The 24,395-nt window shown below is 38.1% G+C and overlaps 3 protein-coding genes across 6 annotated transcripts in view; 2 read left to right on the forward strand and 1 right to left on the reverse strand.

Moving 5' to 3' along the window:
• The first annotated feature begins 582 nt into the window (after positions 1-582).
• On the forward strand, positions 583-6,704 carry LOC124639819 (Meckel syndrome type 1 protein-like). Its single transcript, XM_047177304.1, has 7 exons — positions 583-723; positions 827-1,297; positions 1,642-1,849; positions 3,126-3,281; positions 4,891-5,026; positions 5,438-5,673; positions 6,086-6,704. The coding sequence occupies exons 1-7, from the start codon at positions 647-649 to the stop codon at positions 6,317-6,319; spliced, it is 1,518 nt and encodes a 505-aa protein (XP_047033260.1). The 5' UTR covers positions 583-646; the 3' UTR covers positions 6,320-6,704.
• On the reverse strand, positions 6,653-13,658 carry LOC124639821 (troponin I-like). 3 transcript variants are annotated; one of them, XM_047177307.1, is made up of 6 exons: positions 13,503-13,658; positions 12,357-12,633; positions 11,617-11,810; positions 10,075-10,266; positions 8,072-8,251; positions 6,653-7,599 (listed from the first exon to the last, which is right to left on the reverse strand). In XM_047177307.1, exons 2-6 carry the CDS (start codon positions 12,439-12,441, stop codon positions 7,372-7,374), a joined length of 879 nt encoding a protein of 292 aa, XP_047033263.1. In that variant the 5' UTR covers positions 12,442-12,633; positions 13,503-13,658; the 3' UTR covers positions 6,653-7,371. The 3 variants fall into 3 exon arrangements, with proteins under 3 accessions (XP_047033263.1, XP_047033262.1, XP_047033261.1); XM_047177306.1 differs by having other exon boundaries at positions 12,357-12,625; positions 13,485-13,658; XM_047177305.1 differs by having other exon boundaries at positions 12,357-13,658.
• A 1,131-nt stretch (positions 13,659-14,789) lies between these two features.
• The window catches only part of LOC124639818 (rho GTPase-activating protein 15-like), a 124,763-nt gene continuing 115,157 nt past the window's right edge, over positions 14,790-24,395 (forward strand). For both annotated transcript variants that reach the window (XM_047177300.1, XM_047177302.1), the window contains exon 1: positions 14,790-16,036. In XM_047177300.1, the coding sequence (XP_047033256.1) occupies positions 14,813-16,036 (1,224 nt within the window). In that variant the 5' untranslated portion in view covers positions 14,790-14,812. The remainder of the gene's footprint in view (positions 16,037-24,395) is intronic.

A 24,395-nucleotide genomic window follows, 5' to 3' on the forward strand; every position in this document is an offset into this window, starting at 1 on the left:
GATCACAACATTTTTTTATGCTGGCAAGGTGTTAGAAAGAGACAAACAGCCTCCGTTCGAACTATCCCTCTCGGCTCGGATTTGCCTCTGTGTATTATGCAACCAATTTGGTACCTTATTGCGTTAGAATAGAGTTCATTTTCGTAAATATATATTTTGAGCGTGCGCAATCTTGTTTAGTAATATTATATCTATGATGTCAACTTCGACGATTCTGCCAATGACAAGTGAAATGAGAAGCAAGAACTGAAAATAAATCAAACATGAATAGAATGAATGAACATGAACTATTACATGTACGGTCTGAGAATAACGTTCCGTATCACATAAGAAATTAACCATGACGTTATGAAAATATTAATAGTTATTTTGATATTCACGACTTCTTTACGAGAAGCCTGATAAAGTATCAGAAAATAGGTTAATAAGGACTAATAATTTATTAAAATTATATAACTGTATTTGAAATAGTGACTCTAATAAATAACAAACCTAAAAAGTATTACAGAACGAAACTTTATTTGTCAGCGGTTGCTATGGTGATGAAATGAATGAAGGCAGCGGCGTTTTATAAACAAATAAACGTCAAAAGATTTTGGTTAGCAAAAGTGAAAAATATTGTATTTCACTGATTTTTTCCAGGAATATGAATGATTTCAATCGTTGCAACAAAGTTCCAGGGGTATATTGGCTTAAGAAAGATGTCAGAGATTTACAAATAAGGTGAGTATTTTTGGATAAAAAGTTGTTTTCAAGCAACAGAAAATTCAATCATAATTGTACTTTTGATAAATGTTGTTAGTAATATGATGTTTAATTTTGTCAGGATAAAACTAAAGCGTCAAGAGAGCATAATATCTCTGCCAAAATTCGAAGATTGTACAAACGGCTCTAACGTTTTAAAATTAGAAAACAATACAGAGGAATACTCTTTTAAATGGCAAGAAAAAATATTCAGCATTTGGGAGGTGCAACGCTATTCAGACGTCCACAATTGCATCACAGAAGCAGAATTAATTTATCATGAGGGTATAGACAATATAGAATATAAGCCGGGTAAAGTATTTACTTATGTGCATGAGGACTATTACTTGCCTTTGCCAATAGACTGTAATAAAAAAGAAGATGGCCTTCTTACTTTGTTAATGGAGAAGTTGAAATTAAATGATTCTCTTGATAAGGCTTTTGTGGGTGACACAGTATCAACAACTGTATTGTTCAAGAGTGAAGAAAATGTCTCGGGACAAGAACAATGGACTGCGATGCATGTTGTCTTTGATAATTCTGATTATAATGAGTAAGTTTAACTCCTAAGAATATCATGTTTTTTTTTAATCTGATTTTTTATAGAACTAAGCAATTTATATGTTACAACGTATAAAACGAAGTGCGGCAGAATCTAGTTCTAGCCAGATAAAGCTGGTTGTAGACGGCCATATGTGGTTAAACTTAGTTGTATCCTGTTTTATTCACTTATAACTAGGTTTAGCCTTCATCATAGCAGCCAGAACTAGGTGCAGACACAACCTGCGGCTGTTGTTAGGTATTTGTCTATCCTTTTCCCAACTTCGACATCAGCATTACTATTCTAACCAGATACAGCTGCATACCTTGCCTTAACATAATAAATCAACTCTCCAGGGACTCGCAGCTAATATACAAGCAGGAACTAACGCTCCTCTCCATCTACCACAACACAGCACATAACTATATCATCATGATGCCCGATGTGAACAACTTGGAACTCAACCCGTATACTCTGGAGACTACAGCGGGTGTACCATGGGGTTATCAGTATGGTATTGAGATGGATTTCGATTGTGAAAGTGGTGAAGAGTTAGTATTGTTGGTAATTTCCAGTTGTTAATATTATTTTAAATAATTAAAATCAGCAATAAGGTGCTTAAGATTACAGTTAGATGTGCAGGGGTACTAAGTTAATAATGTCAAAATTGAATAGAAATCGAATCGCAATATGATCGCAATAGCAGTTTTAACCATATCGGGCATTCTGCTACTAATATAAGACCAATCGTATTCCAACGACATTCGATTGGTTTGCGATTGGTCTGCTATTTTGGTGATTTTGGTCTATACCAGTAGTTCTTAACCTTTTAGCCATGAGGGACCACTTTAACTTTAACTAAAGTTTGTCTTGCCGGGGACCACCTCATCGGTTTACCTAAATTAGCACTCTGCTAAACGCATGTCGGGGCAGTTGTGTAGGTAAGCAAATGCAAATAAAGAAAAATTTGCCTATGTAGTTTCCAAATGCGCGAGCGAAGCGAGTGCGAAATTTTTATCGGATTTAAACCAAATATTACGTAAAAATTAGCCAAACGTACTTAACGTTTTGTTTGTTGACAAATGCAAAATTAAGCGTTTACCGAAGCGAGCGCGAAATTTTAATTATTTTTTATTTAAGACTCAAAACCAAAATTACGTAAAATGTAGCCCAAACATACATTTTCATGAATGGGGGGACTAGGTACGACACACCCGATATACGTCCATGCGAAAACCCAACGTATAGCAACGTCGCGAAGCTAAGCTTCGCGGACCACTTGGAATGCCTCCAGGGACCACCAGTGGTCCGCGGACCACCGGTTAAGAACCACTGGTCTATACGGTAGTTTGCTCTACAATCATATTTCAATCGTAAATAATTTGCAGACAAAATGATTCATTATTGAATGACAGAAAAGGATAAAAACGTTCATTTCAAAGAAAAAATAGCGGAATGCCACATACGCTTCAATCGTAATCGAGTCGTGATTGGATCGCAGTCGAATGTGAATCGTATGTCGCTTAAGTAAAATTAGGAGAATCGGGCCCCAGGTCACTCTTAAGCAGGCCTTTTGGAAATTAACCGGGTATGCCTGTGCTCAGCAGTAATAGACTGAAATGATGCTATTTAATATTATCACAGACGTCACAGAGGATACATGATATGAAAGGATTCTTACATTTCACATATTTATTTATTACTTAAACATATTCAAAGACTGTTCGTTAGTACCTTACTTCTGCTGTTGAGAGAACCATTTATTAGTAATTATTTAAATATCTGTAGGTTTTTCTTATAGTATTTTCTTATTTATACATTCATTTAATTGAAATTTCAGCTGAAGAAACTACACAAAAGATGGGAGAAGAAACAGAAACATTTGCTGAACTTCGTGATGCCCCCTGTCGGCAAGAAACAGTACTGTGTTGCAATAGAAATATTATCTGCTGTAGATTTTGATATGGACAACTTGTACATACAGTTTGATATAAAGGTATTATTTTATTGATTCATAGTTCACATAAAATAACAAAAAAAATACTTTACTCCCATCACCACTAAATTTTTCCCACTAAAAAAAAACACATAGGAAGTGGTGAAGGGCGGGCGTTTTTCAGGGCTGTTTTCAGTCTGCTTTGATTAAACGACTTTTTACCCTTATCTTATAATTAAAAAAAGGCTTATGTTTAACTGATCACCAGATATAGTAACAAATAGCAGACAAAAATAGTAAATGATCACCAAAATGAAACTCGCATTTTAATGTAAAACTATAACCAAAGTTTTAACACTTTGCTATCCTATTTAAGTGAAATTACTCCAAAATAAATCATGCATCATCCTCATCCTCCTCCGAGCCTTTTCCCAACTATGTTGGGGTCGGCTTCCAGTCTAACCGGATTCAGCTGAGTACCAGTGCTTTACAAGAAGCGACTGCCTATCTGACCTCCTCAACCCAGTTACCCGGGCAACCCTTGGTTAGACTGGTGTCAGAGTTACTGGCTTCTGACGAACCGTAACGACTGCCAAGGGTGTTCAATGACAGCCGGGACCTACTGTTTAACGTGCCATCCGAAACACAGTCATTGGTGTCTAAGATATACTTAGAAAGTACATACAAACTTCGAAATGTTGCATTGGTACTTGCCTGACCTGGAATCGAACCCGCGCCCTCATACTTGAGAGGTTGGTTCTTTGCCCACTAGGCCACCACGACTTTTATATTCCAAAATAAATCATGCGTAAGCCAAAAATAGTAAATGATCACCAAAATTAAACCACCATTTTAAAGTAAGATTATAACCAAAGTTTTTAAATTCTGCTATCCTATTTAAGCAAAATGAGTCCAAATAAATCATTGTTATCCCAAAAGTAGTAAATGATCACCAAAAGTAGTAAATGATCATCAAAATTATATCAGCGTTTTAATATAAAATGATAATCAAAGTTTTTACATCTTGCTATCCTGTTTAAGTAAACTGACTCCAAAAAAATAAGTTCGGTCTGATACAATAAATGTAATAACATTATGGGGACCCTTTTCCTGCACAAGGGTGTAAAATTGTCTATTGCATGCCTATAAACAGTGCGATAAGAGTGTGTTTTCGAGGGAGTGTATTGAGAAACACATTCTTCTTCTTCTTTCTCCTGCCCTGTTCCCAATTTTACTTGAGGTCGGCGCAATATGTCATTTTCTTCCATTTTCCCCTGTCACTCGTCATACTGACACTCACGCATGCATTGCAAGCCGGACACATAACTTAATATGGCATAATAATACTTTATTTGGTAATAAGCCTACATTTTATGGCAATCACAGTGACTTATTTAGGCAAACATAATACATTAATTTGGTCGTCAACAGTTGGTGATCATTTACTAAATTTGGTGGTCGAATACAATTTAAAGTGAAGTCGTGACAAAAATAGCTGGTACAATACATTTTTAGACTTTATTTTTCTGGTGTTCAGTAGATATTTCTGGTTACAAAACTAAGGGTATCAAAGCATTTTAGGGTGGTCATTATATTTGTTCCCTTAAAAAACTCGTATTAGTCGAAAAATAGTCATAAAGACTTAACTCTTGTAAAATGTCTCTTTCAGGTGCCTGAAGACATCCAATGCACTGATACTCTTCAAGGAAAAACGCATACCAGTGAATCTGTGATGGTAGAAGGAGAAAAAATATGGAGTTATAGTCATATCATAGAACTTTGTTTAGAAGTTAACACTGGCATAGGTAAAAACTATATATTTTTTTATTTACTTTGTCAATGAAAAATAAGAGAAGGCTGAATATCATGTAATGTGCTAAAAAAATGATTTCTGAATCTTACAAAGTTTCGAACTACATCCTATGTTACCTATTATATAATTAATAGGTATTATGTAAATGAATTCTGTCTATTTAAGAGTATAATGGCCTACTAGCTACTGCCAGTTATTTCGAAACTTCGCTTCCGCACCAGGATAAAAAGCCTTCCTCATTTAATGGACTATCAAACAACTATGAAATATTTTTTCAAATCTGCCTAGCCTAGTAGTCCTCAGATTAGCGCGTTCAAAAACAAATAAATGAACTCTACAGCTCTTGTAATATAGACATTTATGAAGATTTTATTTATTCTAAGCCATAAAAAATTGATTACAGAACCCCCTCCAATCAAACTATTCCTAGAAGTGATATCATCAGACTGGTGGGACCGCCACCGTACCGAAGGGTACTGCTTCTTACCCCTTCACCTGAACCCTGGCTGCTACGCCAAGGAGCTGGTATGCAGCAGACCTGAGGAGACCGATGTAGTGGAAGCTGAGAGCCGGAGGTTCTTTCTAGGAGGTTGTCATTTGATCAAGGATTTGAATGTGCTTGCTGAGCCGCTGTTGCAGGTGATTGGTTGTTGCTAATTATGTGGAATTTGCCTTTTAGTGAAACTGCCGTTTTGGACCTACCCACCATGTTCCTTCTTGAACCCTTTATGTAGGTAAAAGGGCCGCGGTAACTCTTTCGGACCATCCCGCAGCCCTACAATTTTGCAATGGACCTGAGGCCAAATAAGAAGCGTTTGCTAAAGTTCGATTTGTGAAAGTTTCACCTTTTAATAAGCTATACATCGACATCGATCGCCTTATAGTATTTAATGTTCCGCTGGATTCTAATGTGTTTATTTCGGGTATTTTGTATCTTGAGAAAGTCTGTTTTATAAATCAGTATGCAATATCAAAGTTGATCACATTTTTCAATAAAACCTCATTAGTTCAAATACTACATAACCAGATGGCGCTTTCCTCGACATTACAGGACACAAACTACACCTTCACTACAACTGGCTCTATCAACCTTCGGTGGAACATCATATCTCAAGCACAAATCGGAGGTCTAGTAGCGCCACCAGCTCAACCAGGAACCAGCACAGCATCAGCACTACTCCTGGGCGCTGAAGCGGCATTGAAGAAGTACAAGAAGGCTAGGGCAAGACTTGCAGCGGCGACGAAGGATCTTAGTGAAGTGCAATATGGGGCTGGTGATAGATAATATGATGATGATGTACGGCAGCTGTTCTCATGTAAGGAGATTAGCCAACTGCGCAGGATATATTATAGTGCACAAGCATTTGCTTGGACACAGGTGCACTCAAACTCTCATAGCCCGATGGGACGGCAATCCGACACGACCGGAGATCAGCAGGACCTGATAGATAATATAGGGTTTTGATAGATCTGTAAAGAGCGCATCGAGATTTTATAGTGAAAGCTTCAACTAGGCAAATATAATTTGTATTTGCGAAAATGTCAAGGTAAATATTGAACTGCCATTGAGATTGGGCTTTAGTTAGAAGGATCTCATATATGAAGTGAAACAAATATATTTAAATGTAAATAATTTATTTGTGATTATTGATTAAAATACGCTGCACAAATTACGTTCACTTTATTACCTACAAATACTTATTAGATACAGTCACATTATAACGAGGTAGTTCACAAACAAGTATTTAACATGATGAATTGACAACCAAAATCGTATCCTATGTTTAAGGAACTGATTTCCAAATCGTCATATTTATCAAGATTTTTTCAAAATTTGTTTGTATTTTTTTTTTATTAAATTACTTGTATATAATTTTAAAGGAAGCTGTGTGAATATGTGTTGAAATCTCAACTACCAAACGTGCGAAATCTTATGCTGTTGTTAGTGCCATAGACATACCGGTGATCAACGATGTTATTTTTTGTACTTACTAAAGAGGTTGGTAAACTTACTGAAAGTTGTACCTATCTTCTTAGGAGGAGCTTAAGATATCTTTGCGATAAATTAAAAAAATAAAGAGACATACCTACAATGGTACAAGACCTTTTGGCACTCACAATTTACAGTATTATTACGAAAATTTTTAATTTTTTGTAGGGTTACGCCAGCCAAGGTCAGCTTTGCTAAGTGCCAAAAAATCTTGCAACCACTATAGGCACCTAGGTACCTACTTATTTTTGTTCTACTCCCTAAAGTTTTCTTTTTAATCCACTATACGTGGGTCCTATCAACTTTTTCTTTTCACATAGACTTATCTTTAGAATAGGGGGCCTATCTCAGTAGGCCCTACATCGTATAGCATCTCTTAGTTGCTCGGTTACATAAGCTAGTTTCCTCGCGCGGCGTCGCCTGGCGTCCTTGGCTCGCAGGAGTCGGACGCTTCGTGCGTCAGTGAGCGCGGCGTGAGCGGCGTGGTGCGCTCGCTTGGCGGCATCCATTGCTATTACCTCTTGACGAAGTAATGCTGACTCCCAGTGGTTGAGAGCGTTGCTTATTGCTACTCGCTGGAAATTGAAAATGAGCTGTTAATGAATATGGAAATTACGGTGTTATACAACAAATTGCGGGAACCAGAAGATGTGGATTGGTGAAGATCTGTTGGGGAGGCCGTTGTCCAGCAGAGGACGTATTTCGGGTGGCTGACGCCAAATTATTGTGGTATTTTTGCTTTGTCAAGCTGAAGACCGAACGAGATGTCCTAGCTCGTTACCTGTATTGGTAGAATAAGAATATTTCTGATTCTGAGAGAGCCTAGCAGTTGGTGAATGTCAAACATTTTTTGGTATTTTGGACTTTCACATAAAGCTCGATTGATACAATAAGTACCTAAACGTCAGAGTACTAGTTAGTATCTAATCTATGCCATCATCCTAACGAGCGAATTTACAAACAACTTCAGGATTACCTAATGGGCTTCAAACTTAGAGCAGAATGGAAGTACTTATCTGCATCTACTTTATTAGCTAGCAGTTATACCTGAGAAGCATCCTTCAACATAGCATTTCGTCTCCTCATAGCCTCGTCACTGCGTTTCTGCGTGCCAATCAGTTCTATATGCTTCTTGAACTCTTTCACCTCGCTGTTGCGTGTGCGTCGGTCGGCGGCCAGCTGCGCGCGCGCCTCGTCCTCTAAAGCCTTGTCTATTATGAAGCTTGTCTGTGGAACCACAAAGTTTAAGTTTAGCTATAGTCTTGAAAAACGCCTAGACGTCATCTTCATCTGACAAAAGTGTCTATCGTTAAGGCTCGTCAATGGTTGGGATTTTATTATCCGTGAATTCTGAAATGCAAACAATTCCTAATTCTCAATTTATACTAGAGCAGAGTTGAAGCGACTTTCCAAAAGTGAAAATAACAATTTCAACCTTAACACCACAGCGCAACGCACACATTAACGCTATAAAAAAAAATATTATTATTATTATATGTATGTCTCTTCTAGACCTCGGGACTACAGAGTCCCGGATTTTTGGGAGGCGAACGTGGGGCCGAAGCCAACACGCTGAAGCCCTTTTGAGACAACTTTAATGAAATGGTGGCACAAAACCGACGATTATCCCTGTATACACTATAGAAATGTACCCAAGGACAATCCCCGGTTCTGTGCTAAACTATTGCTAACTATGGATGAAAACTACTTGGGCTATTGTGATGGGATGCTAGTGGACTAGGAATGGGGAAACTACGGGAACTATGGCACCTGCCGATAACAATGTAATAAATACACGTAAAAATGGCAGGTGGAGACTCGCCAACTCACTTACTGAGCCCCCGGGAATCAGTCGCTAAAGCGCAACAAGGGGGCAACAGGTACATGAGCGGCTGAAGGGTGAGGATACCTCGGTGGACTTTAAACGCAGATCACGCGCTCCCTGTGGGTCCAGCATCACCGGCCCACTCGCCACTTACCACGAGGCACCTACCCTCCGAGTGGGCTGTTAACCCTGCTCTAGCAACTCCACTCTGACCGGCCGATGAAGGCAAGCCAAGAGGCGGGAGACCTATCCCCCGTCATGCTTCACTCCGGCAGGCCGGAGATGGGGGACAGTATACTCTCCCTGGAGCACTCGGATATATAGCCCCGCGGGGTCGCTACTCCCCGTCATCCGCCTCATCGTCATCGTCTTATTATTATTATTATTATAAATGTATGTCTCTTCCAGACCTCGGGACTATAGAGTCCCGGATTTTTGGGAGGCGAACGTGGGGCCGAAGCCAACACGCTGAAGCCCTTTTGAGACAACTTTAATGAAATGGTGACACAAAACCGACGATTATCCCTGTATACACTATAGAAATGTACCCAAGGACAATCCCCGGTTCTGTGCTAAACTATTGCTAACTATGGATGAAAACTACTTAGGCTATTGTGATGGGATGCTAATGGACTAGGAATGGGGAAACTACGGGAACTATGGCACCTGCCGATGACAATGTATTAAATACATGTTAAAATGGCAGGTGGAGACTCGCCAACTCACTTACTGGGCCCCCGGGAATCAGTCACTGAAAAGCAACAAGAGGGCAACAGGGACATGAGCGGCTAAGAAGGGTGAGGATACCTCGGCGGACTTTAAACGCAGATCACGCGCTCCCTGTGGGTCCAGCATCACCGGCCCACTCGCCACTTACCACGAGGCACCTACCCTCCGAGCAGGACTAACCTTGCTCTAGCGACTCCACTCTGACCGGCCGATGAAGGCAAGCCAAGAGGCGGGAGACCTATCCCCCGTCATGCTTCACTCCGGCAAGCCGGAGGTGGGGGACAGTATACTCTCCCTGGAGCACTCGGATATATAGCCCCGCGGGGTCGCTACTCCCCGTCATCCGCCTCAGATGCCCTGCGGGGCTTTATTATTATTATTATTATATAGTAGGAAGTATAAATTGACCCTAACGTGATTTAAAAAATATATATCCTTCTATGTATGTACTATTGGTTTTCATTTGTCTCCAGTAGCAAGAAGGTTACACATTTACCTTCTGGTCATCGATCATTGCTAACAGGTTGGCGCTGCGCTGTTCTTTGTTCCTGATGGTGTCCATGAGCTCTCGCCTCCTGAGCTGCTGCTCCACAGACTTGAGGTGCTGCTTGAACTCCAGCCGGTTCTGCTCCTCCCGTCGCTTTCCTACGATGTAGCGCTTGTATTGCTCTGAGGTTTCCGCTTCCACCTGGCAAGTTTGACATAGGGTAACATTACCTCGGCGTCCTGGGGGAAATACTTCGAGCGCTCGGATAAAAAGTAATGATAAATGGGAAGAATAAAAAAAACTTCTTCTGAGGTTAACGAGATCAAACAAACGAATTTTCAGTTTTATGATATTAGTTTAATATAATGGTTCAGAATATGATGTAGGCTTAGAAACCTTTGGCACTCTTTGTATTTTTTTTTAAGCCGTTAACATTTTTGGCTACTGAACTCGAACAGTAATTTTGAACTTCAGATAAAATTTTATGTAAGTTCTAGAATGTTTAGTCAAACTGCTTTTTTTTCAGGTGTGTTAGATACTATCATGATAATTAATTACATTAAAAAAAATCTGTAAACGTTAGGAAAAAAAAGATAAAATAGAAAAAACAATGTTGAAATGAAAATTACGGAAAAAAAAAATCTGGCTCCTAAAGTACAAAAATCGCTGATAATACATGGGGGTGATTCGGATACCCCATAGCCTAGAGCTTCTAAATTTTTCTTTTGGACGCCTATGGATGGGCCATCCTGTATATAAGGACTATTATGTTAACTAACATAAGACACACGACACAAGACGTAAATAACATAAGACATAGTTACAATCTTATAGATTCTATAAGATTGTAACTATGTCTTATGTTATTTGTTCTATAATATAGAAACAACAGCCGCCTCGGCTGAAACTTCTGACCAGTAAAACACTGGTGAAGTCCAAGTAGCAATTGTTTTAGTTTAAAATCTAGATAGTTACGGTAATTGAAGTGAACTGATAGTAAATATTAGAGATCTATAGCATGTGGCATTAATTGAGTTATTATCACGCTTGAAACAACACGCGATTTTACGCCTTACGATAGCGCTCAAGCACCGTGTTTCTTGACACTGGAATTTTAATTTTGTAGGCGCTACGAAAAGTTGATAACTAAAACAAATTGTAGGACCCCAAATATGTAACGCAAAGAGGATAGCAATTCTCATCAAGTAGTTTTGGGTATCTGAAGTAGGCTAAGTGTCTTCACGATAGTACCTACCACTGCAAATGCTCGATGCATTTATAGTTCGGCCATTCAGAGAATGCGTTCCTGACACGTCGCGATTGAACTGACGACGTAACTTTGCAATGGCGTTGCAGTTACGATAAAAATATTTTTGCTGGTTGTTTACCGTTTTAACAATTGAGGAGCATTAAAACAACATTATTATATCAATAATCAATGAATGTTATTACGTCGTCAGTTCAATCGCGACGTGTCAGGAACGCATTCTCTGAATGGCCGAACTATAGTGGCTAACTTCGGATAATTTAGGGGGAACTGCAAGTCCTCACCATTTTCCTCTCTTCTTGCTCCCGCTGCCACAGCTTGCGGAACTGGACGGCCAGTTTTTCTCGTTCCTCATGTTCCTCCCTCTTCTTCGCCAAAGCTGCCAGCAGACGCCATTCCCTCTCTGGGATGGCGTCCAGAAGTTCCGTGTCCGTCTCATAGTCGTATGCGCGAATCAACTGCGATATGGAACTTGGTACTGTAACAAAGAGTATTGAATTTTAGGAATAGTCTTGCCTTACGGAGTGAGGTGTTTGATAGTGTAGGTACGTAAGTCATCATCATCCTCCGAGCCTTTTTCCCAACCATGTTGGGGACGGCTTCCAGTCTAATCGGATTCAGCCGAGTACCAGTGCTTTACAAGAAGCGACTGCCTATCTGACCTCCTCAACCCACTTACCCGGGCAACCCAATACCCCTTGGTTAGACTGGCCTCAGACTTACTTGATAGTATACGTAAGTATTTAGGTATGTGATTTGTATAATGTAGGTATGTTATTGACACATTGGACCCTAATTAGTTGTTAATGCTACCTGCTTATTTTTTGACATAAGTACTTGCTTTCGAACCACGTTAAAACTTAAAGAAACTCATTCACTACACTGACTACACAATCACACCTGCATAAGTTCCATCATTTATACCTGTAATAATTTCTCCTACAGTTAATCATAACTTCCTATTCCATAATTTCCTCACCACGGAAGGAAACGGTCCATTCATACATTGACAATGAAATCTTACCATTACTGCAGGCTGTTGGCGACCTCTTCCTCGGAGACAGGCCTCGGCGAGGGCTCTCTGTTATTACTTTATAACAAAACACCATTATATCAACTTCCTCGGTTTGTTTCCAATGTGAGAAAAGTTATTGACAATTTCTTATTGTAATAATTGTGGTAGTCAAATGTTTTGGAGAGTATTTTGATGGTGTTGCCGATTTCAGGAAGAAATACGCCCGAATCGTACGTAGTAAATTTTGATGAGTTGCTTTCTATATCAAACACTAAGTTCTGTTTGACTGAAAGGGGGCAATAGGTACGAATATAAAAGTGAAATGCAATTGAGTACCCGAAGAAATAAACAGCATAAACCTTAGAGCAGCAGATACCGTGAATCAAGAAGAAATCAAAGACAGATTAAGAAAAATTAAGTGTGGCAAAACTGCCAACCCACTTTAGCACGCTCCCAGTACCGGATCGAGCGATCGTAGGTAAATAACTAGGTCTGTTATAGTTAGTTTTAATTAGTTGTAAATAATTTTCTCAAAGAGGACTTATTTTTTATTAAAGTTTCTTTGAATCGTTTACTCTATCATGTAAAATCTACATAAAACTGATTTACAAAATCTTTGATACGTAGGATCTATGTATTTCCTAGGGCATCTAAGCGTGGGATGTTAACGGGAATAGGTGTGAACATCCTCTGGTGCAGATATAATCAGGCGCGGTCATCTGCCGTCAACCGTGATGAAGCCATTAGCCCCGGACTATACACTGTAACGGCTTGTATGGACTATGTTTATGTACACTTGTCTGGTAAAGTTGCATGCCAATTATTTTATTGTTAGACGAGTTTGAGGCTTTTGCAGTCTTAAGTGCGTATCGTGATACATAAATCGAGTAATACCAAAAAATTAAACTATATTTTGTTAAACAGCTTCTTTAATTTCTGAGATAAAGCTGCTCGGTAACCAACTGTAAACACATAGCCTAGGCTGAAAACTAAAGATTTTAGTTTACACATACAACTTAGGCATTGGGTTAAAAAAGTTTGATCTATGGAAAAGAACTGGCAAGAATGTAGAAAATTAATGTGTGTGTTCATTTACTAAATGAAGGAGATCATTAAAAAGTGGGAACGCGCCCTTACTGCATAGAACCCACGTACTAGCTTATAGATCTTTTTAAACCTTGCCCTTGGCGTCAAGTCAAGGGTATACCAACAAAAACAAACTACAGAAACAAATCAACTATTCAGACGGCTTCTTGCACTTTAAAAGCACTTTTTTCACTGAAACTTTCACATAATGCTTTATAGTTGTCGACTACAGACGACAGACTGGTGTTTCGTTGCTATGTTATATTGATTTAATGTTAACCCCAAGGTTAAAATGGGCATAGATAATAATGTTTGTGTACCTAGGTATGTGTAGTTGCAGTCTGAAATACATATAGGATGAAAAATATGGCATGAAAATGATAAAGTCATGAGACATTCAAGATTAAGTAAGTACCTATGTAACTTTCTATCAAAGTTGAGGCTACGATCACTGCTTTATTTAATGAAAAGTATCATTATTTACCAGTTTTGTAAAGCATTGTATTTCCTCTAAAAAGACAACCTTGAACCTTAACTGCTCCTATTTAAAAATGTACCATGTTACAAATACCATTTATCAATGACAACTACCGCTGACTAATGCTGGAAACATTGATCCTCGCAAAAAATATCAATCTGTAATTATAAAGCAAAACTTTATAACATCTAATTGGATCTAAAGATTCAATACTGAAATTAGTATAAAGCTGATGATAACATAAATCATCGGAAAAAAGAACTGCACTAGGAGGTATGTACTAATAAAGATATATTATAAGTATTTACGTACACAGTACACGCATACATAGTTAAGGATTTAGTAGAAGAATATAGCACGTTATCACCTTGAATTGCACTTAAGTAGCTCATTATATAAAACAATAAACATTTTTCACGTCTGTTGGCGGATGTTAGAGAATTACAATTTTTACTAACATTTTATTACTTCGAATGGCTAGTGACTTCCTGGCAATTTCCTTAATTATGCTCTTTACGACACCACGGGCACGCGTCACGGTTTTATTAAGTGCTACTGTACTATATAAGTATGGTTAGTTTTAAATATAAATTATTTTGAAATTATGGTTGTAAATATATGGTTGTATGTAAACAATTTTAATAAAATGTATGTCCACTTGATGGAAGCGCTGCAAAAGTAATGTAAGACGAAATATAAAGTAGCCACTGAATCTACCTACCTATTATTTGTAGACATAAACCTTATTAAACATTTCCAAGGCATTGTATTTGGATTATTTCGCGCACATCAAACAGAAACATTGGTAGACACACAACATAAGAGAACATTATCAACGCTTATCTGTTTAGAAGATATCGCAAGTGATAACCGCCAGTTGAAAACACACCGCGGGACGGTGATGACGTCCGATATGGACAAAGATAAGCCGAAACCTGCCATCAGACGACCTGATGTCCTGAAGAAACTCAACGCCGACAGTCTGTACATGATAGAGAGGGGTCTACTCGGAGACCTGCCGGACAAACTCAAACCGCCCCCTCTCGTACCGTCTCGAGCACAAGTCAACGAGCTCGCTGTAGCCAAACCATCAGGACTTCTGTCGTCATGTCTGCCCATGCCGGAGTCACCCGTGTCGGAACGAGTCACGTCTTCCGACGAGGAAGGCACTTCACCACTGAAAAAATCTTTCAGCTTCCGTGACAGGCTATCTAGAATAAGTTTCTTCAACAAAGACAAAGAAAAGGAAAAAGAAAAACCGAAATGGAAAACCATAGTGGAAGACGAGAAAAACGAAGAACCTCCAGTTATTCAGGGATCACCGAAGGCTACACCGAAGCGATCCGACACGAAGGCTGAACAAGATTACAAAATGAACAAACGATTTTGGTTTTTCAGAAGCAAGGAATTGGAAAAAAGAGAAAAAGGTCATAGACCTGTTTATACTCGAAGCAAAAGTTTCGAATTCCTTCCCAGATCTATTGAAGAACAAGATGAAGATTTGTCACCAAGGAAATTAAAGAAGAACCAGTCGTACATGTTCGGCGGGAGCAGTGACACTATGGGCGACGCGTGGACGTCCAACGAAAGCCTCGAATATATAGCAAATGTTTACCACGACAGTGATGACGGAGTGTGCCTTAAAAGTATTAAAGAAATATCTTCCGACCTTTCCTACGACAATTCTAGTACATCAATGCAAACTTCTGGATCAAGTGTTAATAAAAAAGACATTTTGAAGTCGGAATCAGTTGAGAATGTCTTCAACGAATTCAAGAAAGCTGTGGAACTGTTTAGCGAGACATATCTCAGTGACTGCGAGCCTTATACAAAATCAAAGGATTTGACCATCAAGCAGAAGAGAAAGAGTTCGTCTTTCTCCACATTGCCGTCTCCTAAAGTGGTTCAAGTGAGTAAAGTTAGTGGGCCGAGTGAGGATTTCAAGAAAGAGTTATCTAGAGTGTTGAGTGTGAAACGTGAAGTGCGGACGGCCCGACGTGGTTCAGTGACGGACTGGTTTGTGTTGGAAGACCAGGCGGCCCGGCAGACGCAGGAGGCCAACAGGTACAGGCGCGGCAAGAAGAAGGATGTCAACCGAGTTCGCAGAATCAGCTCCACGAAATATGTAAGTGCAACTCTTTATCTGATACAAGTAGACACGTTCTGCACTATGATAAGCTCGTTTGAACGCTGATTAGCAATTATTATCTTTGTTAGGTGTTTTTTGACATTGTTTTGTGTGTTTTTCGAGGAGAAAGGAAGTTTAACATTTTTGAGATAGGGAATGTGACAGTCCTCAAGGATTTTTTAAACAACTATTATTATTGAAACAGAAATCGCGTAGCGCGTAGGTACCTAGTATGTACTCGCAAAAACGTTGTAGTTTTGAACTTGATTATTTCCAACAATAAAAAAAATGCATTGCGGTTTCCATCATATACATAATTATATACCTATAAACTTAACTTAAGGAGTTTCACTAGTTGTGTGTTTACGAACATAATCAGAGCACCCGTTGGCCTATTTTACCAATTAGATTAGTGCTCTTATCGGCGTTTCCTCGATAGCGCGCCAAACAAGTGAGTCGATCGATAGCTAATGATTATGACTATGTACTGTTAGTTGTAGGCAGTAAATTCCGTTTCTATATCAATGACTATTGAGTTTGTAGACATGTGTGACTAATAAATGAATGCGACGAACGCCTTTAAAAATAAAGATAAATTAACCCAGAAAGGGTAAAAAGGAGGAAAATAAAAATCACCTATATATCATAGCAAGCAACAAACTGGCCTTTTTGTGGAAAATTATCCAACAATCCCACTGTGGGTGCAGCGAGAGCGAGTGTCAGGCTCTTACTGACTAAAAGCCATCATTTTCCTTCTAGAGCCCTTTTTGTACCAGGGCCGCGGTAACTCTTTCGAATAATCCCGCAGCCCGCATCATATTGGCCCACGATCATGAAATTTTCTATCGTAGCTACTACTTTAAAGACCAGTTTCTATATAAAACAGAAGAAACGCTCTATGCTACATGCACCGACATATTTTCCTGTATCCAAGCTTTTCTCTGCAAGTTAAAGATACAAGCATGCAATGCAATGTGCTTGCTTAAGAGAGCATGACTGGTTTTTGCAAAGGGGAATCTGAAACCGGACAATAGGGAACTGAGCTGGACACGCTTTCGAGATTTTGTTACAAAGTGTCTTTATGTTTAAATTCTAACTTATTTTCCACTAACTGTGGACTCTGATAGACACAGCAAAGTTTTCAGTTTTTTTTATAGAGGAGAGGTTGAATAGCCCTTATTGAAAAACTGGAAGAAAGTTTCAAAGCATTTTCTCCTTTATATTCATTATTTTTTATATATTTTTTACATAGACGACTTTGTTATTTAGTTAATTATAATTAAGGAGGCAGCTCCTTCGGTGTAAGAGACCTAAGGCCGCGAACGCACAGGCAGGTGGCTTGCTTAGCGCCTAGTAAGTAACTATTCAGTAATCTGTGGCCTAGTGTCTAGCGCGTCACCTAGCGAGTAGCCCAGTAAAACGAACGTTCTAAAATGAACGCGACCGGCTACACTGCGCGCTTAGCGCCTAGCTAGTCGAATAGAAAGAATGAAAGCCGCTAGGCACTAGGCGCCAAGCAAGCCACCTGTCTGTGCGTTCGCGGCCTAATACTATAATCTCTAATCTCAGTTGGTACCATGAATGAAGAAGGTCATAAAGTGCTAAAATGAAAGATTAACTTTATTTATTTATCTTTCAACATATTATTTATATTTTTAAATATTAGATTATAAAAAAAATAATAAAAAAAAACATTTAAAAATATATTTAAGAGGTACAATTTATTTAATGTATTTAAGAGGTACAAAGTCCATATTTTCATAAAACATCAAGACTACGATTGGTCGGGTTCAATTTTATTATCTGATGATGAAATCGGAACGCGTTCCTCTCCAATTTGTCATTGATATTTGATGATATTTGGCAATGTTTTCCTTACACATTGAAATGTACCAGCCTTCAAACTGATAAAAACTTCAGCGCTGATAACGTACAAATGGATTAAAACGTAAAAATCGCGATATTTCAGTGGCGCCTAAATAAGGCCAATGTCGATGCAGTTTAGATACCTATGTTGGTTTTCTTTTATCAGGTCTGAATTTGTCAGAACTGTTTACTTACATGTTTTAGTTCTAGGTTTCACTGATTTTGTGATATAATTAATTACATATTAGTATATTTTTGATTGGTAGATGTTTTTGGCTGATTTTATAGTTGTTCGACTTTTTGCGCATCATGTAAAGAAACATAAGTATGTACGAGTATGTACATAACAATGGTTTTGAACAGATAATTCAGCAAATTGTAGTACAAAAATTTAATTAGGTAATATCTCTTTTGAATTGGAAGACAGTAACTAAATAAAGATTTTATTTACCTGATTGGTATGATAATATAACTTTTTTCTAAAATATTGAAAGAAAATCGAGGTAGGTAGGTATGCTTCATACACAGTTTTTCATAGATACTTATGTATGACTATGACGAACCTTTGAACCCAAACTATGACGCTACTATTGTCAAAGTTACCAAGGTCATCAGTCAATAGACTAAAGCCCAAGGTCAAATCTAGGCTTTGTGGTGTATAACGAATATTAGGCTTTGTCTAGTGACGTCACGGTATGATAGTATAGTTTAGTTTATAGTGCTTATCAAATTGATTTCGTTTCTGCGGATTGGGTACCTAAAGGTTACAGGGCGAGATTCCACCGGTCTGCGGTATTGTGACTCACACTAATGTTTCTGCTAGTCTTCTCCATCTAGCAAACAGTAACAAATAATGCATGTATAATTTCTGAGATGTTCGCGAAGTTGCATCCTTTATCCGGTTCCACAATCGCTTTGTAGGATTTAGAAACTTTCACAAAGTCTGGTCAGTCATGAAATTGGTGATCGATACACCCGTGCTTCGGAACGCACTTTCATCGCGGTCCTGCGCCTGATCTCTCTCCGGTCGTGACGGATTTTCGACCTATCCGGCTATGAGAGTGAAGGAAAAGGGAGTGCACCTGTGCACATCATTATTATTGTCGTCATTATTTTTGCACATCTTGATTAATAAGAAAATATTAAAACCTTATTGCTTTGATATAGGATGCAATTTAACTTGAGAAGAATTCACATTTATAAAACCTATCTATCTTTTATTTTCTTTTATTATTGTTTTTCTTCTTTTATTGATGTAACTTTGTAAGATTATTTTACAACATCTGATAGCATATAAATGACCACCTGTGCAATAATAACAGGTGAGTAAATTACCATAACGAGCATAGATCATTGACATATTTGTAAACAACATCCTTACCACTAACACTATTATAGGAAAATTGGTTTCTTCGTACCATAGATCGAGCATTAGGTAATACTAACTCTACTATCTATTCTCTAAGTTATGGTAAAGTGTAGAGGACTTCAGCTCCCTTTTTTTATAGTGGGAAATTATCAAATGACCCTTCCGCTGCAGCGTGCAGCTTGAGGGAGTGTTAGACTCATACTGACTAAAACCCACCATGTTCCTTCTGGAATCCTTTGTGTAGGTGCCGGGGCCACGGTAACTGTGTCAAACAATCCGGCATCTCTGGCAGGGGACCTCAATTCCCTCGGATAAAATCGGGATAAACAGCTAGTTTTATTCATTTTATAATAAAGATTTTCTCAGAAATATAGATGCAAGATACCTAGAAGTTGATATCAATAGTATGTGAGCTATCGGCTATCAGCAATTATCTATCGAAAGAGATTCACGATACGACGCGTCAGCTGATTGCACGTTTTCAACACAAAACGAATAGCTATGGAAACTGCGCACTGGCAGCAAATAATGTCATTGTGCAACGCCAGAGCAATTTAAATTAAGAACGAGAAACAAATGAAGTTTTAATAATTTGTAATTTATTACTTTTTTGTTGGCTGAAGGTGAATTTTTTAAAGAAAATCTGCCATTTTTTTTTATTTCATTTAAATAATCCATTTTATGATAGGTAAGTAAATTTTACATTCTGGTTTGAAACAAGGTAAAATATGATTATTAGACAATAGTCAAAGACAATTTTCATAAGGTTACAGTAAAAAAAAAAATTAAAACCGATGCATAAACATACAACAATGAAAAGAAATTCTTTGATTTAGCAATCACTCGTATCAAAAACAGGGCAATCAGTTACACGATTTGATGAATCAATTTAACCTTTTGACAGTAACTAATAAAGACAAGAGACTCCATTACACTTATTTGGAACGACACAATAATCACGACCCAGTTGCACTATAATAAGTTAGTGATTTTATTATTGTTGTTAAGTATTTTAAACAATAAACATCTAGCTAAGGTATTCTCTTTCCGTTTATTTACTAGGCTAGCCTAGCTAGGTTTTTCCCAAATGTATTTTTTTATTACGATAGCTTAAAGTCTACCTTAAAGAATTTAATTAAACACTCTTTTACAGTCAGGACACAAGTAATTACATAACACAAAGTTACATAAACAAAAATATGAATGTTATTACACCTGGAAGTGCGTTAACGAGCACCGGAAAGGACACCAGTGTGAAAGCAAGTGCTCTTCATTCAAAACGACAACGGAAACAGATCGTAATCAAATTAAAAACAAGTTTTATAAACATTTAATTCAATTACATAATATAACAAAGTTGTGTAAAGAAGGTGGTACTCATGTTAAACCTTGAAAGCATTTCACTACTTACGTCTGTATGAGATGAAATATCCTGTATGTGACTGTCAATCTTTCTGTGTTCATGAAAGCCTCAAAAACGACAAAATTTTGTCAAACAGTCAATAGATTGAGTTCTTTTAAATGTCTAGATTTTTCTAACTTAGTATGGTGGAGCTTTCAGTCTAACCAGATGCAGCAGCTTACTACCAGTGTTTACACGGAGCTACTGGTATTGTTACTGAGTTGTACTGTGAGTGAGTGAAGGATTAAGATCCAGGATCAATTAGGTCTGCGTCGTGTGGGTAGTGTTATCCAAATGGAACTTCTCTGTAACAGCCCAGATAATTGATCTGTCCTCTACCGTATTACATCGTGCGGATGGTCTGTTGCTCGAAAGTGGTTGAGCCATACTGGTGTGTGAAGCACACATGCACGGCACATTGTCTTTATATGCTTAAACTTGGGAGTGCTCTTGGTAGTTGAGTCGCCGAGACATACAAAGATAATATGAGTATGGCTCCCCCACTTTCATGAAATGAAACATCTTTTTACACACGTAAAGTTACATAAAAGTGTAAAGAGCAAACTTTCACAATAACAAAATTCCGAACTAAATCTGGGATCTATAATGGTCACTTACTGCTGACATTTACTAGTATCGGCATACAAGTGCCAGCACGTTGGGGTCGTGGGATCAAACGGTGCCATTTGACTCCGCTCCGCTTGTCTGTGCTAGCTATGTCCAGTTGGACATGGAGAACGAGTCAATAGATTTATGACAATTGACCAAATGTGTAGCTAACTTGTGAAGTAGTTTAGTACACTAAATGATGTAGGACTCAGTGAAGCCTATAAATCTATAATGTATTTTAAGCCCCTGTCTGTGCGCAGATCTACGCGAGACACAATGGATTTTCTATTGTTCTCTAATTAGCGGCATTCAAAAGGTTAAGAGAATAAGGTGATTTGATGGCCCATGGTTACTTTAAATAATAAGTGATGACGCGACCTACCAACGACAGCCTAGTACTAAAAAATCTGGAGACAATAAGGAACCCTTGGTGTTCAAAATATTTCTAGCTATCTTGAAAAACTGGGTGAAATGTCGAGGAACACACAAAGTTCTAACAAAAGCTATCAAGGCACTTCAGTAGTATACATTATAAAATCGCTGAAATATCTGCACATTTAATAATACTCCATTTATTATTTCTCTATGGTGCCAGGAACGCCACGCCCTATGTTGTAACAATCTGTGATCGTTAGCAAAGGGCATGCTGTAATGTGTGACAGTTGCAATAGTTCCCAATACATGGCAAAATTACTTCACGAAACTATGAATAAAACATATAAAACTATACACAAATGCAGTTTAAAAACTTGGTTTTTAAACTATCTTGTCTTATTACAAATGTTTAATTGACATGCTTATTCTGCAAAGTCCAATTGGCCAAGACGTAATTAAGTCTTTCTGTCTCTTTAATTTAAGTTAAAATGACAGTTGTAACAAGATAATTAACTTAATTTACCGACGTTTCATAATAGGGGCTTTAAATGGTCGGATATTTTAATCTAAACTAAAGATAGAATTTATGTATGCGACGTTCCTGTAAGCGATTGGCTTGAAGTAGTGTATTAGACAGCTGGGACCACGGAGAAAAAAAATACGAGTGGAGATGTCATAATGGAAAATCGAAGAAAGGAGCGTCGCCAAAATGCGGGTGTTCAGGGGACGAAGAATACCCGCTATCACTGGAACCCGCTCATTTTCTTTTAAAATCAAAATTGATCGACAAATGTGTCAAGGAACCCGAACGCTTCGTTCACTAGGCTTGCTGATCATTTTGATCACACTCACCGTACATATTTGTCCTAGAAGAAGGCGCATGACTTACTATACTTATTGCATCTCCGCTCGTCTTTCCTTACTCTGCAGTCGGGATCAACACATTGTCTAATTAATTTGGATCGGATCTCGCTTCTAAATAAATCAGGATAAAAGATTCAGGCCAATTAGTTTGGGGCGTTAATTTGTGATTGATTGAAGATTCTCTTTAACGATAAATGCTTAGAATAGGCTGAAATATATGGTTGCTATCTTTTTCAATGCTGTTGTTAGGTACTGAAGAGTTCTCGTAGATACCTCAGCTGAAATTCCTCAGAATAAGCAAAAAAAAATGTACCTCATTTATTTATGCTGAGCTGCCACTTTTTGGCACAAAACGTTGTACCTACCTATACTTTTAGTTATTACACATTTTGTTGCTATTTTATTTTATTATCCGTGTTGTTTCTTGTTTTATTTTTAACTAGCTTTCGCCCGCGGTTTCACCTGCGTCCCGTAGCCGGATGGTGACAAAAACTCAATCCTAAAACCTTCTCCCGGGTCTAAGTTACCTTTACCTCCCCTCTAATTTTCAGCCAAATCGGTCAAGCCGTTTTCATGTTACGTCGTGACAACGGAAAGCGGGTTTCATTTTTACATATATAGATTTGTTTTTGTACTGTGCTAATTAAAAAAAAATATTTCTCTTGAGAAATGATTTTTGTTATCCAGTACTTATACACAAACACATTAAAATATGGTTTGTTCCCACTAGTTCTACTGCTTAGTTCTACCGTAGAACTGATGGGAACAACTATTTGAGGTGTAACAAAATAGTAGAACTAGTGGGAATTATGGTTTTTATTGGTATTCCCACTAGTTCCACTGAACATTTGCAGTAGTTATAAAATTTTATAACACCTCCACCTGTTTAAAATCAGAAGAACAAAAAGATTAACTAGCTCCTCTTCATTTCTGCTATCCTAGTACTTTTATAAAGAAAAACATTAGATTTTTGTTGAAAGTAATGAAAAAAATCTAAGTTATTCTGCCTGCTATCGATTTTGAGCTCCAAAAAAAATCACAACTATCGGCCGTCGACTGTATTTCTTCTGTCTAGTAGAACAAAATTATGTCCCATTAGTTCTACTGCCAATGTTCAGTGGAACTAGTGGGAATACCAATAAAAACCATAATTCCCACTAGTTCTACTATTTTGTTACACCTCAAATAGTAGAACTAGTGGAAAAAAAAGTTCCCATTAGTTCTACGGTAGAACTAAGCAGTAGAACTAGTGGGTGGTAAAATATCAGAGGTACCAGCTTAAAACGAAAGCAAAACTACCATTAAACAAATTACCCTATAACTATAGACTATAAAACATTATTATGATCATCCGCCATCGGCACATGCATAACAAACAATGCGTTGATGTCTGCGCAAACGCAGCGGACGGTGAAAGGCGACAGCGTTACGCCCTGAATGGTGCCCCGGCGGGCGGTTTCGCTTTTACTAGTAGGCTTTTGGTACTGGAGTACCTGGGTATGTATGATAGTACCTGGTTCTTAGGTATTTTTGTCTTAGAGATCATTGATACTCATACTTATCGGGGCGTTGACAACGGAGATTTTTTTTAGACAACAAAGAACCATTTTACGCAATTCTTAAGTTCTATTCTTAATTTGTGACCTGTGACATGAAGTTTTCGTATTGATGGACAGTACGATTGAACTGTCACTAGACTTTTGTGAGGAAAAGTAAGGACTAGGTAGATAGAAAGTAGTTCAATTTCAATCAGCGTTCATTTTAAGGTGATGGTGTACAATAATACTTTAACCTCATAAGCTGGTAATCTAGACTGTACAGGAATAATGAGCAATTAGAACAACTGATTCTATATTTTAAATCTTCCGTCA

Source organism: Helicoverpa zea, chromosome 19 (assembly GCF_022581195.2).
Source record: "Helicoverpa zea isolate HzStark_Cry1AcR chromosome 19, ilHelZeax1.1, whole genome shotgun sequence".
Taxonomy (NCBI): domain Eukaryota; kingdom Metazoa; phylum Arthropoda; class Insecta; order Lepidoptera; family Noctuidae; genus Helicoverpa; species Helicoverpa zea.